Consider the following 22,817-nt stretch of genomic DNA (forward strand, 5'->3'; position numbering starts at 1 on the left):
TTAAAATCACCAGTGCGTAACACTGGTGCTACCTTATTTCTCTAGCGCTGTCACTTCTAAGTAAACAAGCGTTTAACAGACGCCCGACTTTTTTTTTTTTTTTGAATTACAACGTTTCGTAAACATGCGGAGCGAGTCAATATTAATCATCATTCTGGTTTCCACTGTACCTGAAACCATAGGTTCGTTATGTCAGTTTTGCAACTGTTTACTGTTAACTGTAGTGTGGCTTTACACGAAAACAAGTTTAAGGTTGTGTAGGGAAAAAACTCGCATGTTCGTCATTAGATGTCAGAGGTCGTGCATTGTATACTTTTTTTTATAAATGCAAAGAAACCGGAAGGTATAGGCTACATTAGAGCAGCGTATCACAAGACTGAAGATCGATGCCGCCCTAATGCCCAATAGCACACCCATATGCGACAGGTACATAGTAAGCACGCAGAAAAAAAGAGAAAGAAAAAATCTGAATGAACAAGTAAATGAACCTAACCCGAGGGGTACATTTCCCATGTGCAAACACTTTAAGTAATGAAAGTACAGGAGTCTGTGCAATGAAAACACTGGTATCCACCAACACGTTCTCTCTCTCACACACGCAGAAACACGAACAGCGCACAACACATGTGTATAAAACACACAGGCGCACAAACACATAGAAATACATGTCCACGACGCACAAACGCACAGAAAAAAAAACGTATGTACGAAACCGACAAACATGTTGACAACGCCACAAATGTCGCATCTTCACGTAAAGCTGGAGCATACGCTCAGTGCAAGAAGTAGACTTCAGAATGTAATTGCTCATCAACTGGAATTAGTCTCCCTAAAAGTTGAACCACAAGACAGCCTTTTTCTTGCCCTTCATGTTGTATACGGTGGCATCTACGCAGCAGATAAAGTGTTAAGAGGCGGCTGGAGATACTCTTTCCTTGGTAAATTTGATGGCGGCCTTCGAATGTCGACCAGGGGGGCTTATTCTGTAAGAGTCCACTTAGTGGACCGTCCATTTCGGCCGCTGTTGATTGGATCCAGCTGTACGAGCCAGGAGGAGACGAGTGGCCCCAGCCAATTAGCAGCGGCCGAAATGGACAGTCCACTAGGTGGACTCCTACAGAATACCACCCCAGATTCACTAGCCGCTGCTGGGCCTGCAGATGCGGCCAGCTTCGCTCACTTTTCAGCCTCAATGCGGCAGGCCTTTCGGTTTCAATATTGAGTTTTTCATGTGTGCTGCAACCAACTGTACAACTGATCCTTGTTGTCTCGTTTTTTCTCCTCCTTGTATCAATCCCGACAGATGGTGCAAGCCATCCAAGTTCTCAGGTTTCACCTTCTAGAGCTCGAAAAGGTGAGTGTCCTCGCCTTCGACCTCTCCGCTTGCACGTATATAGTTTTGCCCCGGATACCGGTGTGTTTTGCGAACAGCGATCAATTTCGTAGACATGTTGGAAAGGATTCGAAAGAAGACGCATGTTTTACAAGCGGGGGACAAGACTCGTCTTTGGTGGCACTGTTAACACCCCGCGCGCCGGTGCACTCTTAACCCGGTTCCACATATAAGTTTGACAAGCTAAGCGGAACGTATAAAAAGAAACTGTGCCAGTTACTATGTGGAACTTCCGTTGAACGAATGTATTTAAGCGCCATATCTTCCTTCGGTGAAGCCTCTTGTCTCTGCTACTATGTATCGCACCTAATATCGTCACACATAGGCGCCACTTAGTAAGCGGGACATATTTTCATAAACATTGTTCCACTTATTATACGGAACGTAGGTGGATCGAGATTTAGAGTGTATGCTGTATAATATTGGCCGCTTTCGGCGTTCCGGAAGCTTGTCTACATGATAGGTATTCGACTTAACGCTGTTTGTTATAGTGTCCATTTAAGTGGAACTAGGCCTAACGCTGACTCGCAACTTCTCGTCCTTAGTCTCTTGCTCCTCCTGAGCGCTCGACTTAAAGTCGGGCCACAGATGTTTAAAGGATACGGGTTGCGGGGCGAATGCGAATTTCTGCTCTCTTGCGGAGTGACGCTTCTATTTTAAAGGATCACTGTACGGTCCCAAGAACAAGCATAGAGGTTGTATAAAGTATAAGTATAGTGTGTATAGAGTATGGTATAGGGTTGAGTATAGAAACTTTACGAATTCGTGCACAGACTTCTGGGTTGGTTGGTTTGATACAGCTACTGGCACAAGAACGCTTTAATGCACTTTTCCATGTTTCTTGTCCGCGATGATTGAGCGCCTTGAATTCGAAACTATGTGCCCACAACTCGTTCAGTCTTTCTTTTTCGCGAATCTCGTGTTTCAGAAACGTTTCCTCCCGACAGTGCACGTCTCGGTAAACGCGTCAAATCAACCAGCCTGTGTGCCTGCAAGTACTTACGGCGCCTAATTTTTTTTTCGGCACTATGCGTTATGCTTCTGGAATGCGACCGAACGTTCGCGGCCCCTTCGATGCGCGATTCCGAAATCGCCCCACCTCGTATACTCAACTTCATTTCAACAAAACGCATACCGAGTGCGACCAAAGTCAACAGAAACGTGACAGAACGTATATATATATATATATATATACCAACATTTGTAAGAAGTCAGAGCTTCTCTCCGCTACGCTAAATGCCTTCTTCTTGTCCTTCATTCTTTTTGGAAGCGAGTCCCTGGCCTTTTGTGTCTGCGATGGCCTCGGGAAGGACTAGCTGTTTCGCTTCTCCAATCGCCGCTTGCTGCGTTCCGCTGTCTTCCGATATTTTCTTACCTTTCTTTTTACTTAGACGTTACGCGAGGCCTATTCCGAGAGCGCTAATCAAGAAAACGAAGAAAATAAAAGGTAAGAGGAAGGAGACAGGCGATAGATATACATATAAAAAAAAAAGGAAATGCCGGGAAAACAACCACCACCGGGGGGGACTTCTTTCTCTAGGCGGCATTTCTGCAGGTCGTGATGGGTACCTGTCACGGAGCCGTCATGCCACGCTTAGTTTGAGCGTCGGCCTCCACTATTGTGTCCGCACGGCGGCCCGGTGACGGCTACGCCCCCTAGCGTCCCGGGACGCTGCGGCGTTACCTCTTCTTGTTGCTGTTGTTCCTCTGCACGCGGTTCGGCATTATCTTCGCGCGATGCGGCGCTTGTTTTGTTTCTACGTTCTTTGTTCGGTCTTTCGTTTGTTCTGCGGCTTTCTTTAGTTTTTGTTTGTTTGTTTCTTTCTTGTGTTTGGCGGTCCGTGGTTGGAACCTCCGGGCCTCTTCCGGACGGCTGCGTTCTGCTGGCGCGCGCGAGTGTCCCCCACAATATACACACGGCGCGAGCGGCCACGCCGACTTTACAGGCCCGAGAAGTAAACAAACAGAAAAGTATAAAGAAATCAATAACGGCAGCTCGAACTCGTCCCAGTAGCGGCGATCCATGCTGTAGTGTTTTGCGGTTTTATAGTGTATATCGATGCGGACGGACAAGACGGCTGCGCGGACGACTGTTACGCGGACAGTAGGGAGTTTTTGATTAGGGGATGCAAGCTGCTTGCGTACGCGAGAACTAGGGGGCCACGGTACTGGGCATGCGCCGACCTCCTACGCAAGGTTTCTGCGCTTGCGCAGTAGCGTGGCGCCCGCTAGATCTAGCTTACGCAAGTCACTTGCCTGTCCTAATCTAAAACTCTCTAATAGTAAGGTAAGACGGGTGTGTTGCTGAGAACTTTCCGTTCTGGACTTTCTCTATTCGGAACGCGTACGCACGCATGCCACGCGCAACGCGTAAAGACGAGACTCTAAGCGCGGACGGACACAGGGCAAACGTATATCTTAGATGTGAAGTTTTTCGTTTTCAGTCTGAGAGTATCTATAGTGTCACAGTACTGAGAGCAATAAAACAAGGACAATAATATTTCGTCATGGCGACGAATAACATGGCGGTGAGCTTAGAGCTCTGACTTTGCGCCGGCTTGTCTGTTCTTTCTGGGCTCCGTAACATTGGCAAACTTTCTGCGTCGTAATTTCACTTCGGAGCAAAACAAAACGCCATGGAATAAACGCGCAGGATGTTCGTAGCGGTGTGTCACCTCGGGATCGTGTTTTCAGACGAAGCGTAGCGCAGCGTCAGCGATGCTCGCTGCAGTCTTTCTTCGCCGGATCAGGGCTCAGAATAAACGCGTGCGCCACAAATGGTGCGTCGTAGGTTCGCAGTAATATTTCGGGCGTGATAGACCACCACAAACAGTTTGGGAATTCACTCCGACGAGAGGCAGACGCACACGACTGACGCGACTCGGCCCAGTACGAAGCGCGGGCGGCCATCTTCTCCATCGGCGGGTCACCGGCCATCCGGGTCATGACGTCAGTCTGGAGTGCGCGGCCATTGGTGGAGGCTCGTGTGCATCCGCCTTGGAGCAGTAAACGCCCCTTTTTTTTTTCTACAGTTGTACCCGACTATATAGATCTAGGAAGAATGCTAGGTCCTACCCCTTCTTCAAAGCGACGTCTAGTTTGATCCTTTTTTTTTCGTATTCTTTGAAGATATTGGCTTAGCTGACTGCTCAACCCTATCAACCCCATTACTTTTATCTCACCTGTACACTACAATTATCATATTTCTTTACGTTTTTCTCCCCTTTGCTGTCTTTCTCCTGGGGTCGTTCTGTTCCCGATCCTCTTCCCTACGCAGAATAGCGTTTGTGCTCTGTCTCACAAGTCGTTTGCAACGCTGTCGAATGTGCGAGACGTACACAGGCAGTATCCTTGCGCAGCTGAATGTAGTCCCGGGCGTAACTGTCTCATTATTGGCAGGACTACAGAGTATTTTTCTCTTTTGCTCGGTACGTTACAGCGACAGCCGACATGTTAGGAGCTTTGCACATGTACGTCGCAAACCGCGAATTACCGCGGCGGTGAGCAGACGACGCGGCGCGGATGAACACATATCTAGGGGCACTCGCCCTTCCTGATTGGCTAAGGAGTCCTGCAGCTTCCATAGTGCCGTAAAAACGACTTCTGCGAGATGCGTCTGCGTCTACACGGGTAGAATTATCTGCATTTCAATAAGAAAGCTCTTTCTCTCTCTCTCTCTCGTATAAAGCGACTCAGTGGTCTGCCGCCTTGATGGGATATAGACGTAGTTACTAGAAGCTGAGCCTCCTGTATAAGGGCCCACTGCCGCAGTTGCTAAACATATACATACGCGGCGCGTCGGGAAATCTCGGCGTTCGCGTATTCCCTGCTGGAGAAAGAAAGGCGGTAGGGCCGTACGAAGCAGAAGGCAGAGGACCCGCATGGGGGGGGAGGGCGGACCTCTTTCATCTTCTTTTCTTTTTCTCAATCTACGCTGGGCGCGCCGCGCCGAGCGAGCAAGCTTCACCTGCAGGGGCCGAGCTACACGGAGATCGCGTCTCGGGAGGCGCGACGACGACGTGGCCGCGCATCCGCGGGGCCCCGATACGCCCACCGCCAACTGCCACGAGTGAGTGACAAGCACTGTAATCAAGAGTGCACGGCCTCCCCCCCCCCCCCCCCCCCCGTCGGCGAATGGGGACGACGACGATGCCCTTCTTGCTTCGCTGACGGCCGACCTCGGCGAAGCTCCGTACGCAAGCCGTTTGCCGTTGAGCGCGCGCTGGCCTGCGCTCGGGCCTTGCAGATACAGGGGTGTGTGTGCGCGCGCGCTTTGATGCGAGCGGCGCTGCGGCGCCTTCTCTCCCTGCGAAACGGAGGCGGGCGGAAAATAATGGTGGAAGCGCGCGGGCAGGTAGGTAACGCCAGGGAAAAGGCACGTCGAAAGAAGATTGCGGAGTTTGCCGTGGTCGGGTGTGAGGTGGAAGCGGCAGTCGCGGTGGTGTTTCGGATAGGCAGGGAGCACGGATTTGAGGACGACGTGGCATTGACTGCGTTTAGTTCTCAGTTTCTTCCTTTCCTTCTTTCTTTCTTTCTTTCTTTCTTTCTAAAGGTGAGCGAGGCCTATTTTACTCGTAGGACAGGATCCTGGAGCTGTTCGTCCGTACGAATACACTTGGGACAGTTTGCTACCCTCTTCGCCAAGATCATATGGAAGCAGTAGGATCGCAAAGTCCATGATAGACAGCGGATTCGCTCTGCTTTCAAAAGCACTGCGTCATGCCAACTTGATGCTGCTTCTGCTGCGGATGGCAAGGCATAAAATTGTCGTTCATGTCATCACAGTTACTGTGCGATCAGCCCAGAATCGGGCGTCGTGTGCAAATAGAATTTGAAGGAATTTCAATTTTAAATTGAATCTAGGCAGAAAATTTCTAGAACTGGAAGGGGAAAAAAAGACTAGGCGCTTAGCGCCTGTCGCGAATTGTCATGTATAGTTATCGTCGTTCGATCACGCCTCCAATGCGAATTCTGGATCGACGATGACAATGGCGTTCCACCTTTATGGCGCGTACTCTGCTGAACACCCTTCTCTCCTCCTCCTTCTTCCTTCTGGCACGCTCTGGGCTCGCGAACGCGATTCAGAGAGCTGCATTGGAATGCAGCTGCTGCTGCGAGGACGATTTGTCCCCCCTGCCTTTTGCATTCGCAACAGCCCCGACTCCCTGGCGCCACGGAGTCGATGGTGGAGAGCATACAAGCCGTACTAGCCCGGCAGTGCATGTGCTAAGAATAAATGAAAAAAAGAAAGAGAGAGAGAGAGAGAGACAAAAGAACAGAATGACATAGAAAGAAGCGTCGTCCTGCATGCGCCGCCCGTTGCCTTCTTGCAGCAGACTCGCGGAGGGAACCCCCGCTGTGAAGTCTGGTTTGCCGCTGCAATGGCGGCGGCCGTGGTGGGCACGATGTGCTGCGGAGCTCGCCCATCTCTCAGAACAGTTCCTGCTCGTTCCTACTTGCTGTGGCTCTTTCTTCTCTTGCGTGTCCGGCTCGACTTGGCTTTTGAGCGTCCCAAGGCAACGGCCATCCCAAGGGCGCCCCGCCGCCCCGGCCGGCCCAGGATTTCGCACATGGAGCCTGCTTGCTCGCCCCCCCCCCCCTTCGCTCTCTTGTAGAACGACGCTTGGACTTGTTTCTCTTGTCCGGCGAAGTCTGGTTTCCTGTGTGGTCGTTTGGGGGCGCCACCTTCGGCTGTCCCTGCCTCGTGGAAAGAGGAATCGAGACAATCTGTGGGATATCTGCAGACCTCTTGTAGACGTCCTTGCCTTCCATGATTATGCGTGGGCCGAGATCGGTGCGACGGTGTGCGCACTGTGGGCACGAGAGATATTGGTGGTAGCAAAGCGAGTGATTCGCAGTCTTGGAGTTGGACACCGATAAAAGCTAATTTAGACATTCGGTAGATTATTCGTACGCTTCTTGTATACGTATAGACGTGTCGTCCTGGCTATGTATAGCATGTATTCCGTCTACAGATACACTTCTTTAACAGGTATATTTCCTCTCGTTCCCTTGTGCGTCATTGACATCTGATATGAGCAGATCTTAAGATGTTGTTCGAGAAAAAGTGCAAGACCAGAAGCACGTAGGCACTCCGTAGTGAAAACTTTACGAAAAAACGTGCATACAAGTAAGTTCTTTGGAGGGCTTGGCACTAGTGTATTTAATTTGCTCCCCCCATTCAGTAGCACGGAATAATTACGGAATACAATTAAGGAATTCGTTACGTGACATCAAGTCACGTGCAAAACTTATACCTCGCGTAGCGGAGTCGTCATTGCATGCTTATAGTACGTGGGCTTCAAGTGCATATTCTGTGCTCCTAATTCTCAAGATCCGTGCCACAGTCCAGGATCGAAAACGCCGCTCTTCTTGTCATGGCTGGTGACGGAGTGCGGCGGCACCTTGTTCGGCAGTCAGCAGACGGGTATCTTAGACAATGAAGGAATTTGCACATTTGAATGGCAGCGAAAAAAAACGCGGTTGCCACACAGATGGTACACGAGATATTCACGCGCACAATATCCACTTCAAACAGCTGGCGCAAGCATCTAGCCCAAACAACTAGCCCTGCTATGTCCGGGCCGATTCCTGGAATCGATCCTTCCTCTCTCGAACACGCTATATGCCGGTTCCACCTCCCGGTCATCCAATACAACCGCGGGGTCACAGCGTGCGCCTCGGAGCGTAGCTTTGGCGCATGGCCGACACACGTCACGCCCTGGGTCATGCCTAAACTGTACAGGTCTCGCACATATACACCTCCACCTTGCTCTCTTTCTCATTCTCTAACTGGCTCGGTGCACTTGTGACGCTGCCCGCGTGTTCTCCAACAACACCGCCGCCCTGTCTCCGGTCCCCAGATATTTATACGACTCAGTCCCCCCTCTCTCTGCCTCCAACTCCGGCGTACCTCTAAGAAGTACTCATCTACAGTCTCTTTCTCTGCCGTGAAGTCAGCGTCTGCGTAGACTCTTTTATGTTTTCATCTTCTGTTCTTGTTGTCCTTCTACTTCGTCGTCTGCTGCTCGGCTGGTGGCGGCGTTGCTCTCAACGCGGACTCCTCTGCAACTCTAACCTCGTTCGAGACCGAGTTGTGTGGGGGGAAGGGGGGGGGGGTTGCTGTTGGCGTCTGCATGGAGGAATGGTGCAGCGTCTGTGTATGCGCGAGGTGAATGTCCTGCTGACCCCAGCGACGACGACTACGAACGCGTATACATACGGCCAAGCCAAAGCCAGCAAGCAAGCAAAGCAAGCGGCAGAAGGCAAAAAGGGGATCCTCCTCATCCCAACCCCGCTGCCTTCCTCCCTCCAGTGTTGGCGGCAGCCAGTTTTGATTGACAATCCGGATGCGAAACTGGGACCCCCCCTCTCCTTTTCTTTCTCTCTTTCCGCACGGCTCTTCTTGCGGAGCCGCTGTCCGCCCTATTATACGGCGGCAGCAAAAGAAGTGATGTGACAGGTAGGCCTCACGCGACGGGGCGCTACGTTTGTACGCGCGAGGAAGAGAGGAACGGCGCAGTCCTTTTAGTGCACAAGGCCCCAGTGGTGTGTGTGGTGGGTTGCTGCAACAGCGAGAACCAAATCAGCCGTCGAGATGGTGGCCCTCGTTATTACAGTGGCCTTTTCTGTTGTTGTTTCTTTCGAAGCCTTTTATTTATCCCATCGCGAGCGCTGCTTTGCTGACTGCTTTTGTCTTGTTGCGGATGGTGGAAAGCCAGATGGGCACCAGAAGTGCAGGTGCGACTGTGGTGGCTGGTGCGACTATGTTGCGGTGGTCGCTGCTGCGTTGCTTGTCAAGTAACCTCCTGCGAACTTACTGAGAAAGTCGCTAGGCGTGCTCTGAGTGGCGTGGCTATTGCATGTGCTATGCGTTTGTCCTCCTCTCTCCGTAAAGTGCTTACCCCATGGAAAGTTTTTTTTTGTCTTCGAACTATTCATCTCCAACAATGTTCGGTCATTTACTTGATCGTCCTTTTCTTTTGTTTATCATTAGTTTAGCCTCTGGAGATTGTGTGCACCCGTTTTTTTCTCATTTGAAGTGTCCCGTCTTACCGGGGCGATGCAATCTTTCGGCGTGATCGAGATCTGTGCCGTGCGAGCGGCTTCTATTTCAAAGTGGAGTCTCCATCAGTAATTTTTCCTCCTTCTGAAATACGTGTTTGCGTAGACTTCTGCACGACATGCACAGTGATCTCTAAAATACGTTTTGGCAAAGACGTCTGCAAGACGTTCCCACCCGTCGAAGCGTTTACCACACTGCCCTATCAAACGCGTTGCTAAACCTTGCTTCGGCCATTCTTCTATAGCGTCATCACTTCGGGTAACTCTTCAACCACGCGAATTTTTCGCGAACGAAGTTCGAGGCGGTCATTTTTGAGGGGGTCGTACCGCACTCTGTCTTTTGCGAAGACAGGTTGGTTAGTGCTTTGACTATTTCGTGACTCGCATCAATGCGTCTTGGTTGTCTTCACGAAGACGAGACTAAGCAGTTCGAGTTTATATGTGTTTGTAGACGGAGGAGAAATGCAGCACGGGAAGCTGTTACCTAAAACAGCCAGTGTGCTTTTCACGGCAGATTCTGAGTTTCTCATTTCTCGAAACTACAGAGCTGTGAAAGTCGCGAAGTTTCTGTATTCATTTTCATATGTTTGGCCGGTAACGCTGCGAAAGCCATACGCAAGTAGTGCGGTCATAGGTGTATCACTCCGCGCGTTTCGCAGTGGAGTTATTTTTTAGACTGCGACTCCTTCCCCGCGGGGTAACTATACTTCGGGTAAAACAACTAGCACTTGCGGACGTAAGGATGCGTCAAATTACGTAACAGTTGCGCACCTCTGTTCTCCGAGCATGCGACGCACTATGTTTTCGTCGCGAGAGCAAGTTGTGCGCTTCGGTCGCAGAAGCGGGACGCACCGCTCGTTCGGTGGTGAATAGACTCACGTCCGCGACGCCTTCTACGTTATAGGTAAGTTATATTTTATAACATCAAAGTATGAGATCTGACATCAATGTCTATGACATCAATGACACATCTATGACAAATGTCGACATCTATGACAAACTATGACATCAATGTCGAGTCGAATTGACCGAAGCGTGTTGCTTTCATGTGTGACGCACTTTTTGTTTCGGTCACGCATGCGAGCGGAGAGAGAAGTCTCTCGATCTAGCGTTCGTATAGCGTTGGCACGTTATACGCGTGGAACGGAGTCGAGGAAAATGTTATTCTCAGAGCACTGTCTCACTTGAGTACTGTAATTACAACGTCTTCTCTAATGTCACCTAATTGAAGCGGTAATTGGCTTAAACATGTTTTTAGTGAGTAACCATGCATTCACGATTCTCCTGAAGATTTTGGTGGCCGTCGCTGCAATGGAGGGGGCTCGGTCGGCTAATACCTAACGCTTTCTCTCGAATCCCGTAGTCATGGCAATCGGAAACAGACGCGGCTGAAACACCTGGTATGTGTAGCTCAGGACCTTGCCGACGAGAGTCAAGACAGCATTTTAGCTGTCGTCGAAGGCAGATCAGAAAGACCTACGGCTCGAATCAGACTTGTCTGAAGTGGCCTGCTGCGCAGCTTCTGGGTTCCAAATCTGCTTGTCCCATAGCGCATGGGCCTAGCATGTGACATGACCATGCTTAGTCTTACTACGATGTCGGCCCGCGCTTTTTTTTTTTCGTTAGATCTGACGACCAAATTGGCCGATTGGCCTCGCTAGACGACTCTGATTGGTATACCGCATACGAGTTCTGCCGAAGCACGTTACCAGAAGGCCTCTTTTTTCTTTCAATGACCAGACGGCATATGTAGTAAGACCGAGGTTATATTTCGCGTAACGCGGTCCGTTTCTCTCCTGCGTATCTCGCTTCACAGCCCCCTTCTTAAAACCATCAAATTTTATCTCCATACGATACGATCATCCGTTTCTATTCCATTCGCAGCAACCTCGCATGTTGTAGCGCGCAGTCTTTTCGGTGGGAGGTCTGCGGCCTTCTTCCCCTGGTCGTAGACTAGCCCGCAGATTGGATAATTTGTACACTTTTCCCGATTATCTTCGGTGTTATCACGCACTTCGACGGTCCTTTCTCTGCGTTTCTTTTTCTTCTTTCCGTCGCCCTTTCTTCGGGCAACTGAGATAGAATCTAGAGACAAAACGGGAGCGCGCGATGCGCCGCAGGCGCATTGTGTATACGTTCCAATTCCGGGACTTTAATTACTCCGGGTTTTTTCTTTTCTTCTTCTGCTTTCTTTATATCGCTTTTTGACCCTCTCTGTCGTCGCCGTGTGTGTGCACAGCGCGGTCGACTTTTAATTTCGCGAGAAGCGAATGAGTCGGCCGGACCCATTATACGTTTCTTCTCGCGACAGCCCTCCTTGCGGTTATCTTGTTTATTTTTCACTTTGTTTTGTTTTTGACTTAGTCGTTCTATGGACGGCCTACCGCTTTACTTCGTGTTTTTTTTGTGTGTATGTATTTTTTTCTGGTTGTTCGACCGTATAGCCAGCCACACGCGAGTTGTTCTCACGTCGCTCGTTTCGCTTCTTGTCGTCACGTCTTTTGCGAGCCTGCCGCTTTGCAACCCCTTCTTTTCTATCCCATCGGCATTTCGTTTTCTTCTTCTTCTTTTGTTTCTCTCTCTCTCTCTGGCTACAATCTCGTTCGCGCCGCCGCAAATTGAATCCAATATATTCGTCGCCTGGGTGTGGCAAGTTCGCTGCGAAGAATTTCCTTTCTCCTTTTTTTTCCCTTCGTTTGTTTCTCTCTTTCTTCGTTGAGCTCCCGATCTCGGAATTCCCATCGTCATCGCCGCCACGAGAGGACGATGGCGATGGCGTTGCTGATGCTCGTTGCCGCGCTCGCACAAGCGTACATCCGCGGTGCATGCTACTGTACTTTATCCTTTCGTGTTTTTTTCTTTGTTTCTTTATTGGGCTGGAAGGCAATTATTCCGGAACGCTCGGTTGTGCGCGAACGTTGCCGCATGTTTGCTTACATCGAAAGCGCACTCCCCGCAATGTCGTTGTTGCTGCTGCTGCTGCCACCTTTCTTCTGAGGCTTCTTTGCAGCTGAGGGCGTTGCGCTGCTGTTGCTAAGCTTCGTCTCATCAGACGCCGCGTGCAGTGGAGCGAAAGATGGGGAGCTCGTGTCAGCCAATCATTAACGAGGGTCGGCTGCTTGTTTCGGAGAAGGGAGGAGGAGGGAGAGCTCGCCCATCGTACGCTGCTAGTCCTTCCCCGAAGCTGGGTGTCCATTCAGCTGGCTCCGCGCTGAGAGCGATCAGCGACGGACGATGAAGGAGCGCTTCTTGTCGTTTCTTGACTATCGTTTATTAAGCCCATGAAAGCTCAAAGGGAATTGAATAAGGTATAGTGTGTTTCGGGGAAGTGAGGACTCGCCCATTGTTCGCTGATAAACCTTCCGTGAAGCGCTTCCGTTCAGTCGGCGTAGCGCGGAAGACGATTGGCAGCGGACAATTGGGGAGCGCTTCGGTTTCATCCATTCGCTGTCATTTATTAAACAACTTAAAGCGAAAGGCCGTTAGACCAGGATAAGGGGGCGCATATGTAAAGAATGCAACCAACACGTGATGCAAAATTCAGCCGAAAGCCAACGACTAAATATATTGTACTGATTCTGGTCCTATATATAATTGCCGGACCGAATCCACAAAGCTTCACGTTTGTAGGCGCTCTATGCCATTCGGCTGACTGCGTTCGCTAAGTGAAATGCATACGGCAGCAGGATTGGATAGAATTTGTTCTTACGAACAATTCTTATGGCGTAAGGGGCTTATTTTTTTTTTTTCTTTAATACGGGCCCCGGTTGTCTGTTCGGTTTGGCCGACGAGGGGCGGTAACGTTCTCTGCACTGCGTGGAGTTGGTGAGGCGGGGTGTACACAGTCTGGTCGGGATGATCGTGCGTGTAGGTTGGGAACACGCGTAGCTTCTTGCGAAGGAACGGTCCTTAACGAACTTTTCTTTCTCGTTCTCTCTCGTTTTCTCTCGCCCGAAGCCCGCACCCAGCGCGCTAGACGAAACCGGCTTCGGCTTTTGGCGCGACTCGGAAAAAGAGTGCGCGTGCGCGCGCATAGGGGCCCGGCTGCTCAATCGTTTCAAAGGAGAACCGCTTCTTCCTATCTAGGAAGTAATCTTTTATTCGTTTTAATTTTCTTTTCCTCTCTCGCTATTGGTTCTCTCGCTTAGCCTGCAGCTTCTCCTGGTTCTTCTGTTCGTCGGGTGTACTTTGTTTTCTCTCGCTCTTCTTGTTTTCTCGCTTCTGTTCTCGCTTTTTGTTTAATTATTATTCTTTCTTCCTTTCCTGGTGCATAGTACATACACGTAAGCTGCAGCGGCTGGCTCCCGATGAGATGGGCATTCCGATCAAACTAATGACCTCTGCAGTGGAAGACCCGCCCTCCCGGTGCGGCCGCGACGTGTGTGTGTGGGTTCTTGTTTTTATTTATAGAATCCATTTTTTTCTTCTTCTTCCTAATCGGCTGCTCTTTCCCCTCGGGGAAGAAGTTTGATAGAGCGTTTTTAATCTCCCGCTGCGATCTCTTTTTGTTACGTACCCGCTGCCTCACCTTCTCCTTGCGCATCTCTCCCGCTTTGCCATCCCTGGTCAACTGCGTATGCGTATATTGTATCGCGAGAGAATGCAGCTGGACCACCGGCGGCAAGCCGAAAACGAGAAGTCCGTGAGCTAGGGCGCAGTTTTGTTTAACTGCGCGGTGAACACAAGCGACTTCTCCGAGCCCTGCTGCCAGGCCCGTCTCGCTGTTGCAGTGTGTAGACGATTGGAAGCGAGCGTGTCTTGGCTGAGTTTCGACAACCGCGTAGTTTTTCAGAGCAGTGGTATGCAGCTGCCATCCAAGTCTCGAAAGCTTAGGAAACACTGCTGTGGTGTGTTCATATTCGCGGGTGGCGCAGTACAGACGGGAACGCAAGGGTCAGACGACAAGACCGCCTGTGTCGTCTGGTCCTCGTATGTCGTTTGTCCTTCGTATGTCGTCTGTCCCTTGTGTTCCCATCGGCGCTGGTGTCGTCTGCCGCTCATCTAGTGTTCCCGTCTGTATAGCGCTGCTTTTAGCCACAGTTCAACAGCTTCTTAGATGTTTCTAAGTTCTCGGGCTTCTTTATCGATATACAATTAACTTGATACAAGCATGCCCTGTCCAGACGTCGCGACGAGCGCTGGCGTCGGAACATCAGGACGGCGCCATCAACAGCCTGTTTCCTGCGCCTTTGTTCTGCCCCCCCCCCCCCGCGCACAGGTACACACGCACATTTTAGCAAGGCTCCTCTCACGGTGACAGTGGCCGTTTAACTATTTCGGAAACGTTGTTTGCTGATAAAGCCTAGCATAACGTTTCTCTTTAGAGGCCTTTAAGTACGTGGCACAGTCAGTCAGTTTTCCAAAATGAGTCTACAGAGAGAGCGCTCCTTCCTCCTGTGTACGCAGATGTACGCAAGGCGATTGCGTACGCCCATTCTCTAGACTTTCAGGGCCACTTTTGGAGTGCAGGCCGGGTAAATATGCACAGTCACGTCTCCTCGTCACGTGACGTTCGCCCTCGGCGTTATTTCGATGAAGAAGACAAAAAAAGAGCGCCTAGTGTATTACTGCGCTAGTACGTCAGCGGAAGGTGCTATTGGGGGCGTGTGGGTGGCGAGGCCTGCTCGGTAGGAAGGCGCCGGAGGTTAATCGCGTCTTTATTTGCGCGCGAGCATGGAATCTTTTCTCCAGTTTGTTTCTCGCTAATTCCGTGCATTGAAGTGAAAGCTACGAGTCGCTTCAGCCAGTCAGGAACTGTTACCTGTAGAAGGGGGTCCGGCAGCTCTTCGCCGCTTATCCTTCCGGGCGCCTCGCCTGCTGGACGGAATGATCACGGATGAGATTAGCGGTGTAGAACGAGCGACGATGCCTTCCTTTCTTTCTCTAATGTACGTGGTCTCTTGCCCCCATCTTTTTTATCTCTTCTGACCATGCTTTGGCATTATGCTTTCATCATAGTCGTCATTATCGTCACCGTCGTCGTCATACTTCCTAATGACCTCTGTATAACGAAGTTGGCGTTGCTTGTGGCATTACTTCTCAAGCTTACGAGTTCATTGTCTTTCTTTGTCTTAGCATCCTGTTGCTGACCGGTCATTTATCTCTGATTACGTCATATTCTGGAGCGCCTTACAGAGTGTGTTTCTGGCGTCGCCTCACAGTTCATTTCCAGCGCTTTTAACGAAGCCTAGCCATTTCGCTTAATGTTTTGCACGTGCATCAGACCTCGCTTTAACGAAACCCAATTTTAGGAAATCTTCTATTCAATGAAGCACTTTCGATTACCAGGCACCCATTCATAGAGCGCAAAATACGGCGAAAAACCCCGAAGCAACGAAGTGAACTGCTCGTTATCGCCCGTTTTAGCGAAAATTTTCTGCAAAATGGGTATGCCACGTTTCAGCTCAGTAACTAATGGACGCCGTTGACCTGCTAGGAAGGGCCACGTGCTATTATGATAGATTATGGGGTTTAACGTGACAAAACCACTTCCTGATTATGAGGCACGCCGTAGCGGAGGACTCCGGAAGTTTCGAACACCTGGGGTTCCTTAACGTGCGCCTAAATCTAAGTACACGGGTGTTTTCGCAGTTCGCCCCCATCGAAATGCGGCCGCCGTGGCCGGGATTCGATCCCGCGACTTCGTGCACAGCAGCCCAACACCATAGCCACTGAGCAACCACGGCGGGTCTGCTGTGCTATTATGATGGCACAAAAGACGCGCAGAAGGGACTAGGCTTTCTACGATAGGCGCGACAAGTCCGTCTATACGTAGGCAAAAATTATATCTTACTCGTATTTTCTTTATGCTCTGAATGAACCTAGTATTCTTTAACGTCTGTTCGGTTTTCGATTTAACGAAGTTTTCGATTCAACGAAATAATTTACCGACTCGATCGATTTCGTTAAATCGAGGTTTAACGGTATATATAATCTCATGCTTATCACTTGTACTCTGTAACGCACCATTTTCGCGCTTCCTCACTACAGTCACATTGAGAGGTGGATGGTGTGTTATACGGATAAGTGGTAGAACTCTCAATTTAACGAAATAATTCTCGTGCCTCGGCCACTTCGTTGATTCGAGGCTTTAACAGTGTAGGCTTCGAGGCTCATGTTGCCACCATCGACTATACCCTGTACCACACTGTAATAAATTGCCTCCCTTCCGTTACTACAGTAGCTGAGCATCCCGAGGTGGACTGTGCGTTACTCGAATGATGTCTCAGTTTAGCGAAATAAATTTCGCGTCCCAGCAACTTCGCTAAATCGAGGTTTTAACAATGTACTGCTTCGAGGCTCGCGTTGTTGCAACCTTCGACTATACTGTGTAACACACTTGTAATACGGTAACCCCCCCCCCCTCCCCCTTCCCTCACTAGAGTCACGACATCCCGGTGCGAAGTGGGGGTGTGCTGTACGACCGAATGATCGATGAAACGATCTACTCGCGCGAGCCGCTTTCGCGCTCGTGATTGGCTGGCGTTACCCGCAGCTTCCACCCTCGCCGGGCAGCGTTCGTGCGAGACGCGGAGTGTTGATAAACGAAGAGAGCGGCGTCTCTCTTCTTCAAGGACCGAGACGTTTTTTTTCTCGGCGCCTCCTTATAGCTCGTGATGCCCGCCGTTCTGCGAGAAGAAGGCGTGAGCCCGCGTGTCTGTCTGTTTGCGTTGTGCGCGGACTCTGGGAGCTGTTGCATGCACGCGCGACGCCTGGAGAATGAGAAGAAATGGTGGTGGCTGGGAGGGGGGGGGGGGATGGAGCCGGGCCGCTTGCTTGCTGCCCGTCCGATATGAGGGCGTAGCCATGCCAGTCACGTATGCGGCGGTTGCGACGAGCAAGGCGTCCGGCCGCACTCTAGAGTGAAGTTCAACGCGAGCAGCGAGCTCCCTGCAGGAGGAGTGCGTGCGATTTCAGTTCCTTTCGGGTGACTCCTTGCCTCCCGCGTGTCTTCGCTTCTTATGCTTCGCTCGTGTGTGTTGTTTGTGTTTCGTTGTGTTTGTGTCAGTGTGTATGTGTGCATATTTCTGCGTGAGTTATGTGTTTGTTTCGTGTGTGTGTTTGTGCGTGTGTTGTGTATGTGTGCTGCATGTTTTTGTTGTGTTTGTGTGTTTACACGCTCGCCCTAAAAAAAAAGATGCGTCTCTTCCAACGGGTGCCTGACCCAACGAGACTGCTCATACAGCAGACGAACAAAAAAAAAAAAAACGCACTCGCACTCAGCTTTTCTTGAATAATATCTCCCGGGCTTTACCCACTTCGCTTTTCTTATTTCTTTCTTTTCTCTTGTTTCGTCGTTCTTACTTTCCCTCGCGCCCAATGCTACATGCAAAAGTGTTCGCTGTACCCACTTCTGTATACACCGTCGTCATCTTTGTCGGTGCGGTTGGTGGTGGGCGTCTTTTTATCATTCACTGGTTCTGCACTAGCGCGTGTCGAGTAACTAGTGAGGCTTTCTTTTCTGAGTAATTCGCGTTTTTTTTTTTTTGCCTCTCCTTTGCGTATGTCTTTCTTTTTTCTCTCGGAGAAGGATCGTTTGTTTCTGGCGGTTTTCGCAATGGTTTCGGCGCAATTCCTGTTCGTCGCTTGCGCGCTTTCGTCTCGGCGCTCACCGACCGCGAACAACTTCTTCCCGCCGCAAACGAAGAGAGAGAGAGAGAGAGAGAGAGAGAGAGAGAGAGAGAGAGAGAGAGAGAGAGAGAGAGAGAGAGAGAGAGATAAAGCACACGAAAAAAGGTAGAAGTGGTCCCGGCGGCTGGCTCAAAGGAGACGTTTGGAGGCAGAGAAAACAACGAAAAACTGGTTCTTCGTCTTCGCCAGTATTTCTCTCTTTTTTTTTTTTTGCTTTTTCTTTCTTTCTCGGTTTTTTTTTTCTGTCCCGTCATCCTCACCTTTGGCGGCAAAAAAAGGTATTGCATTTGCGACGACGTGGAATGACGGCGTTCACCCGGAGGAGATACGGCAATGAAATATGAACCGAATCAGCTTGTAGTAGCGCGGTCTCTGCAGGTCGCGCAAAGATACCGAGGAAAGCAGAGTCGCTTGACTCTCAAATCCAGCAACTTTCAGCGGAAAGCGCGCGATTGTTATCATTATTATCTCATTTTATTTGGTCATCGGTAGCGACGGGGACGCTTCTGGTCGCGACGACGCCGTTCGACCTATTCGCTTACGAAGGTGTTTAATGCTCTGCTCATCGTTCTCAATAATTTTGAATCGTTGTGCTTTAATTTCTTTCTCTGTATTTTTTTTTGCCTATACATTGATGAGTTAGGTGTTGTTTCTTATCATTGCCAGCTTAATTACCTCTTAATAGCGCTTAATTACCAATTTGCAAGGCCGACGAGGCGTGCTAAGATGTTAGTGAAGAGGGGCGGGAATATACATTACACGGCATGGGCCCACTTTTGCACAGGCTCACCAAAGCTCACTTGCACAAGCTTAGCGCATCGTCATAAGGGAGACGTTAAAGAATTTGAAGAAGGATAGGCCCGTTAGCTCGCTTCCAGTAATGTGCGAAATATTCGCCAAGCTAATTTCCAATAGAATCAGGTGCAACACTTGACTTCAATTCACCAAGAGAACAGGCTGGCCTCAAGAACGGATATTCTTCAATGAATTACATCTGTGTCATCAATGACACAGATATCTGTGGAGTAAAATAAACTTCCCTTGATGGCTTTCATAGATTATGAAAAGACATTTGATTCAATAGAGATAGCAGCTGTCTGCAGGTGTTGCGTGATCAAGGAGTACAGGAGGCACACATGAATATCTTGGGAAATATATGCAAAAGATTCCGCAGCTACCTTGGTTCTCCACAAAAAAAGCGGAAAGTTGCCTATCCAGAAAGAGGCCAGGCAAGGAACCACAATCTCTCCAATGCTATTCACTGCATGCTTAGAAGTATTCAGTCTATTAGACCGGGAAGGTTTAGTAACCTTCGGTTTGCAGTCGACATTGTTCGGTTCAGCAACACTTGGGACGAATTTGTAAGGGGGAAATGATGATGACGATGACTCGCACGTGCACGTAGCTGCTGGCACACTCACACACTTTCATTCTCTCACTCGCTCATAAGCGCTCACACTCCTACTCAGGTTCTCACACTCAAAGCATGCATATCGAAACGCAGACACACAAACGTACTTTACGCACAACCTCACGCAATTGCGCAGACAGTCAATATATATATGAGATAAAGAGAATAGATAGATAGATAGATAGATAGATAGATAGATAGATAGATAGATAGATAGATAGATAGATAGAGAGAGAGAGAGAGAGAGAGAGAGAGAGAGAGAGAGAGAGAGAGAGAGAGAGAGAGAGAGAGAGAGAGAGAGAGAGGATGCGTAGATACGTTCACCACACACAAAAACAAATTGAAGGACAGTGACGAAAGTTTCCATTCTCGTCTCATCTGTTTGCTCGCGCGTACCGTTCGCTCGGCTGCCCTGCGCACTTGCACGGTCCTATCGACGTTCGCTATAACGAACGGCGTCCTTGTCAATGCATGTCGGGTCGATTGGCATCTAGCGAAAAAAAAAACAAAGAAAGAAAAGTAGAGAAAGATATAAAAACACCGCGGCGTCGACGTCGGTGGCCTCCTGTGCGCGAGAAAGTGAGGTCAGCTAAGCCGCGCGACCTCTCGTCAATAGACAGTCGCGAGTTGCGGTTGGCTGACGGGTGACGTTCCGCGCAGCGCTGGAACCGGACCCGCGACCTTCGACTGTCGAGTGGGTGAAAATGTACTCCAAGGGCGGCGGTGCTGTGCCTATACTCTCGGGGTATACGTAGGAAAGACGAGGATGTTACAGAGGCGACAAACAACAGCGCCGAATCAGTTAGGTGTGATAGCAAATCCCTCTAAGATTTTATTTTCATCTATTTGACGTAAAAATGTCCATTACTATACTTCATCTGACAATTCGTTTGCGCCACTGTGGAAGCTGCAGTACAAACTTTAGCCATTGGGAAAGCGGAATGCCCCTCAAGATGTGTTCATCCGCGCCAGGTCTTCTGCTCGCCGCAACTGTAACTCGAAGTATGCAACGTGCACGCGCAAATGTCTTAACCTGTCACGTATAGCTGTAGCGTATCATGTACAAGGCAAAAATAAAACTATTTAACCCGGCCGACAATCAGACAGTTATGCCCGGAACGATATGCCCCTGGGCAAGGAGATTAGCTGTTTACGCCTCTTATCTTCGGCAGTAGCTGCAAAGGGCTTGTGAGATGGGGGTGTTGTCAGTTCTGTATTTCGCGCTAAAGCCTAAACGTTGGTATGACAAGCTGACATCGCTGATTTCAGAGTGTGTTCTCGTGTTTGAGTCGTTATGGCTCAGAAAAATTCCTCCAGACTTCCCAGATTGATCCTTTGGTTCCGTTAGAATGTCCCTTTGTTACCAGCAAACAGTTCACTAGACCCGAGCAGACGATCCCATAACCCGCGACGTTCACGGCGATGCGGCCCGAATACTTCATGGTGGCGTCGCCATCTGGTGTTGTCTTCATACTCTTTAATTGCCTTGCAAAGCCATGTCTCTCTGGGAGAGGGGCTTTCTTGCCATTGCCACCAGCTGTAACTTAGCAGTAAAGCCTAATCTTTAGTGTCGCCTTAGTGTCAGGACGAAGACAAGATGTCTCGTTTCCGTCAGGGCGAATACAAGTCCCTTTGTGAAAACGTTGGCTCTGGAGACATCTCTTGTTCGGCCGGTAAATCACTTCAATCTCTTCATCGTCCTGTGAACCACCGTCTTCTTTGGACTATGTGTGTGAAAGACCAGTTGGAGATGAGCTTGTCTACACAGCGAAGAAAGTAGAAAGGAACTCGTGCACAAGAAAAACAAACAATCAATGAGAGACGATATCGTTTTCCTAATATCCGCGACTGAGTCCCCGCATCGGAAGGCCCGAACGCCCCCCACAGACGCGCGGATGAGACCACGCGGACGGCAGAGGGACGCTACGAAGCATTTCCACCGAGGCGGTGACTGGTGGTGGTCTTGAACGGCAGCAATGATAAGAGTGTCGAAGGCAGGTGGCGTTAAGATAAACTACTGGACCTCGTCCTGGAGACCAAAGACCCATACATCTAACCATGAGGTCCTAGTTCCTAGACCTATTCCTGTCGGCGCATACTAAGAAAAAGAAAGCAAGATTATGAAAGCAATGAGTCCGGCACTATCTTCGCTTCGTTTCGTCAATACCATGCAGCATTGCGAGTGCTCGAACGTCAGGGACGAAGCCATGCCTTGGTAATGGCTATGGCATAGGGGAGGACCATGTTCAGCTTTTGACATGGAAACAGGCATTTTAAGGCGCAAAAGACCGAGATGCATACTCAAGCGTTGTGTTTACCTTATCTAGAATTGTTATGTTTTGCTCGGCACAAAAAAAATTTCTGCGTCCACAACGAACCAACTTGCCCAGATTGACATTTCACAGCGTCTGTGTCGTCCGCTATATGTCATGAAATTTGTGTTGCGTTTATTGCGTTATCGTCTGCTCAACAGAAGACGACGCCGTTTTGCTTAGTGTCTTCTGCTTCGTCAACAGAAGACGCTGAGCAGACAGCGTTGGGCAGACGACGCCTCGACATCGTCTGCTGAAAGCCGTCGAGAACAGACGACGTGGCCACGGGCGAACACGACGCACAAGAACCAAGAGGGTCATTATGCCCGCTCTTGTGATATGCCGACGCCAACTGCAACTATATACCGGCTACATCACTGCACGGATTTGGTGTAACAGAGCGTATCTGCTCGCCGCCAGACTGAAAGTGTCTCTCTTCATCCAAATGGAAAAGAAAACTTCTGCGGCGTGCGATGGCCGAATTCCGCGCTTCATGTCTGGATTGGAAGAGTACGTAGCACGGGGGGTGGGATAGAGACGCGGTGTGGTTACGATTGCGTCCTGTGGTCAAGCAGCACACACACAAAAAAAGAAAGTAAGTTGCAGGCAACGATGGATATGGTGGATGAAAAAAAAAAGTGCAGGGAAGTGAGCGCAAAGTGATGCGACGGGCGTTGATAGGGGGGTCCATTGGGGAGAGCTACGCGGTTGTATTTTTTCCCAGCCGCGCGTCCGATGAAAGGTCGAGTGTTGTAGGCCTAGTCGTCCGGGTGTCCCCTCCGTGTCGCGTCGGTGGCTTGAGAGGAAGAGGGAAAAAAATGGAAAGCGAAAGAAATGTGCTCCCAAGTGGACTGGCGATGTGGGTCCGATATCGGGAGGTGAAATGGTGGGGGTCAAAGGTTATGCGAAAGTGAAAAGCCGCGCGCCGATAAAACAAGGCGAGGCGTACGCGCGCATACAAATGAGACGAGGCTCGGCATATATCCGTACGTGGAGTGCCGGCAGA

The 22,817-nt window shown here is 49.9% G+C and overlaps 1 protein-coding gene across 4 annotated transcripts in view; it reads left to right on the forward strand.

Annotated features, from left to right (window-relative positions):
- Positions 1 to 22,817, forward strand: part of hth (Meis homeobox homothorax) — a 404,490-nt gene that overhangs the window by 76,869 nt on the left and 304,804 nt on the right. For all 4 annotated transcript variants that reach the window (XM_075699492.1, XM_075699491.1, XM_075699494.1 and 1 more), the window contains exon 5: positions 1,304 to 1,354. In XM_075699492.1, the coding sequence (XP_075555607.1) occupies positions 1,304 to 1,354 (51 nt within the window). The remainder of the gene's footprint in view (positions 1 to 1,303; positions 1,355 to 22,817) is intronic.

This window comes from Dermacentor variabilis, chromosome 7 (genome assembly GCF_050947875.1).
Source record: "Dermacentor variabilis isolate Ectoservices chromosome 7, ASM5094787v1, whole genome shotgun sequence".
Taxonomy (NCBI): domain Eukaryota; kingdom Metazoa; phylum Arthropoda; class Arachnida; order Ixodida; family Ixodidae; genus Dermacentor; species Dermacentor variabilis.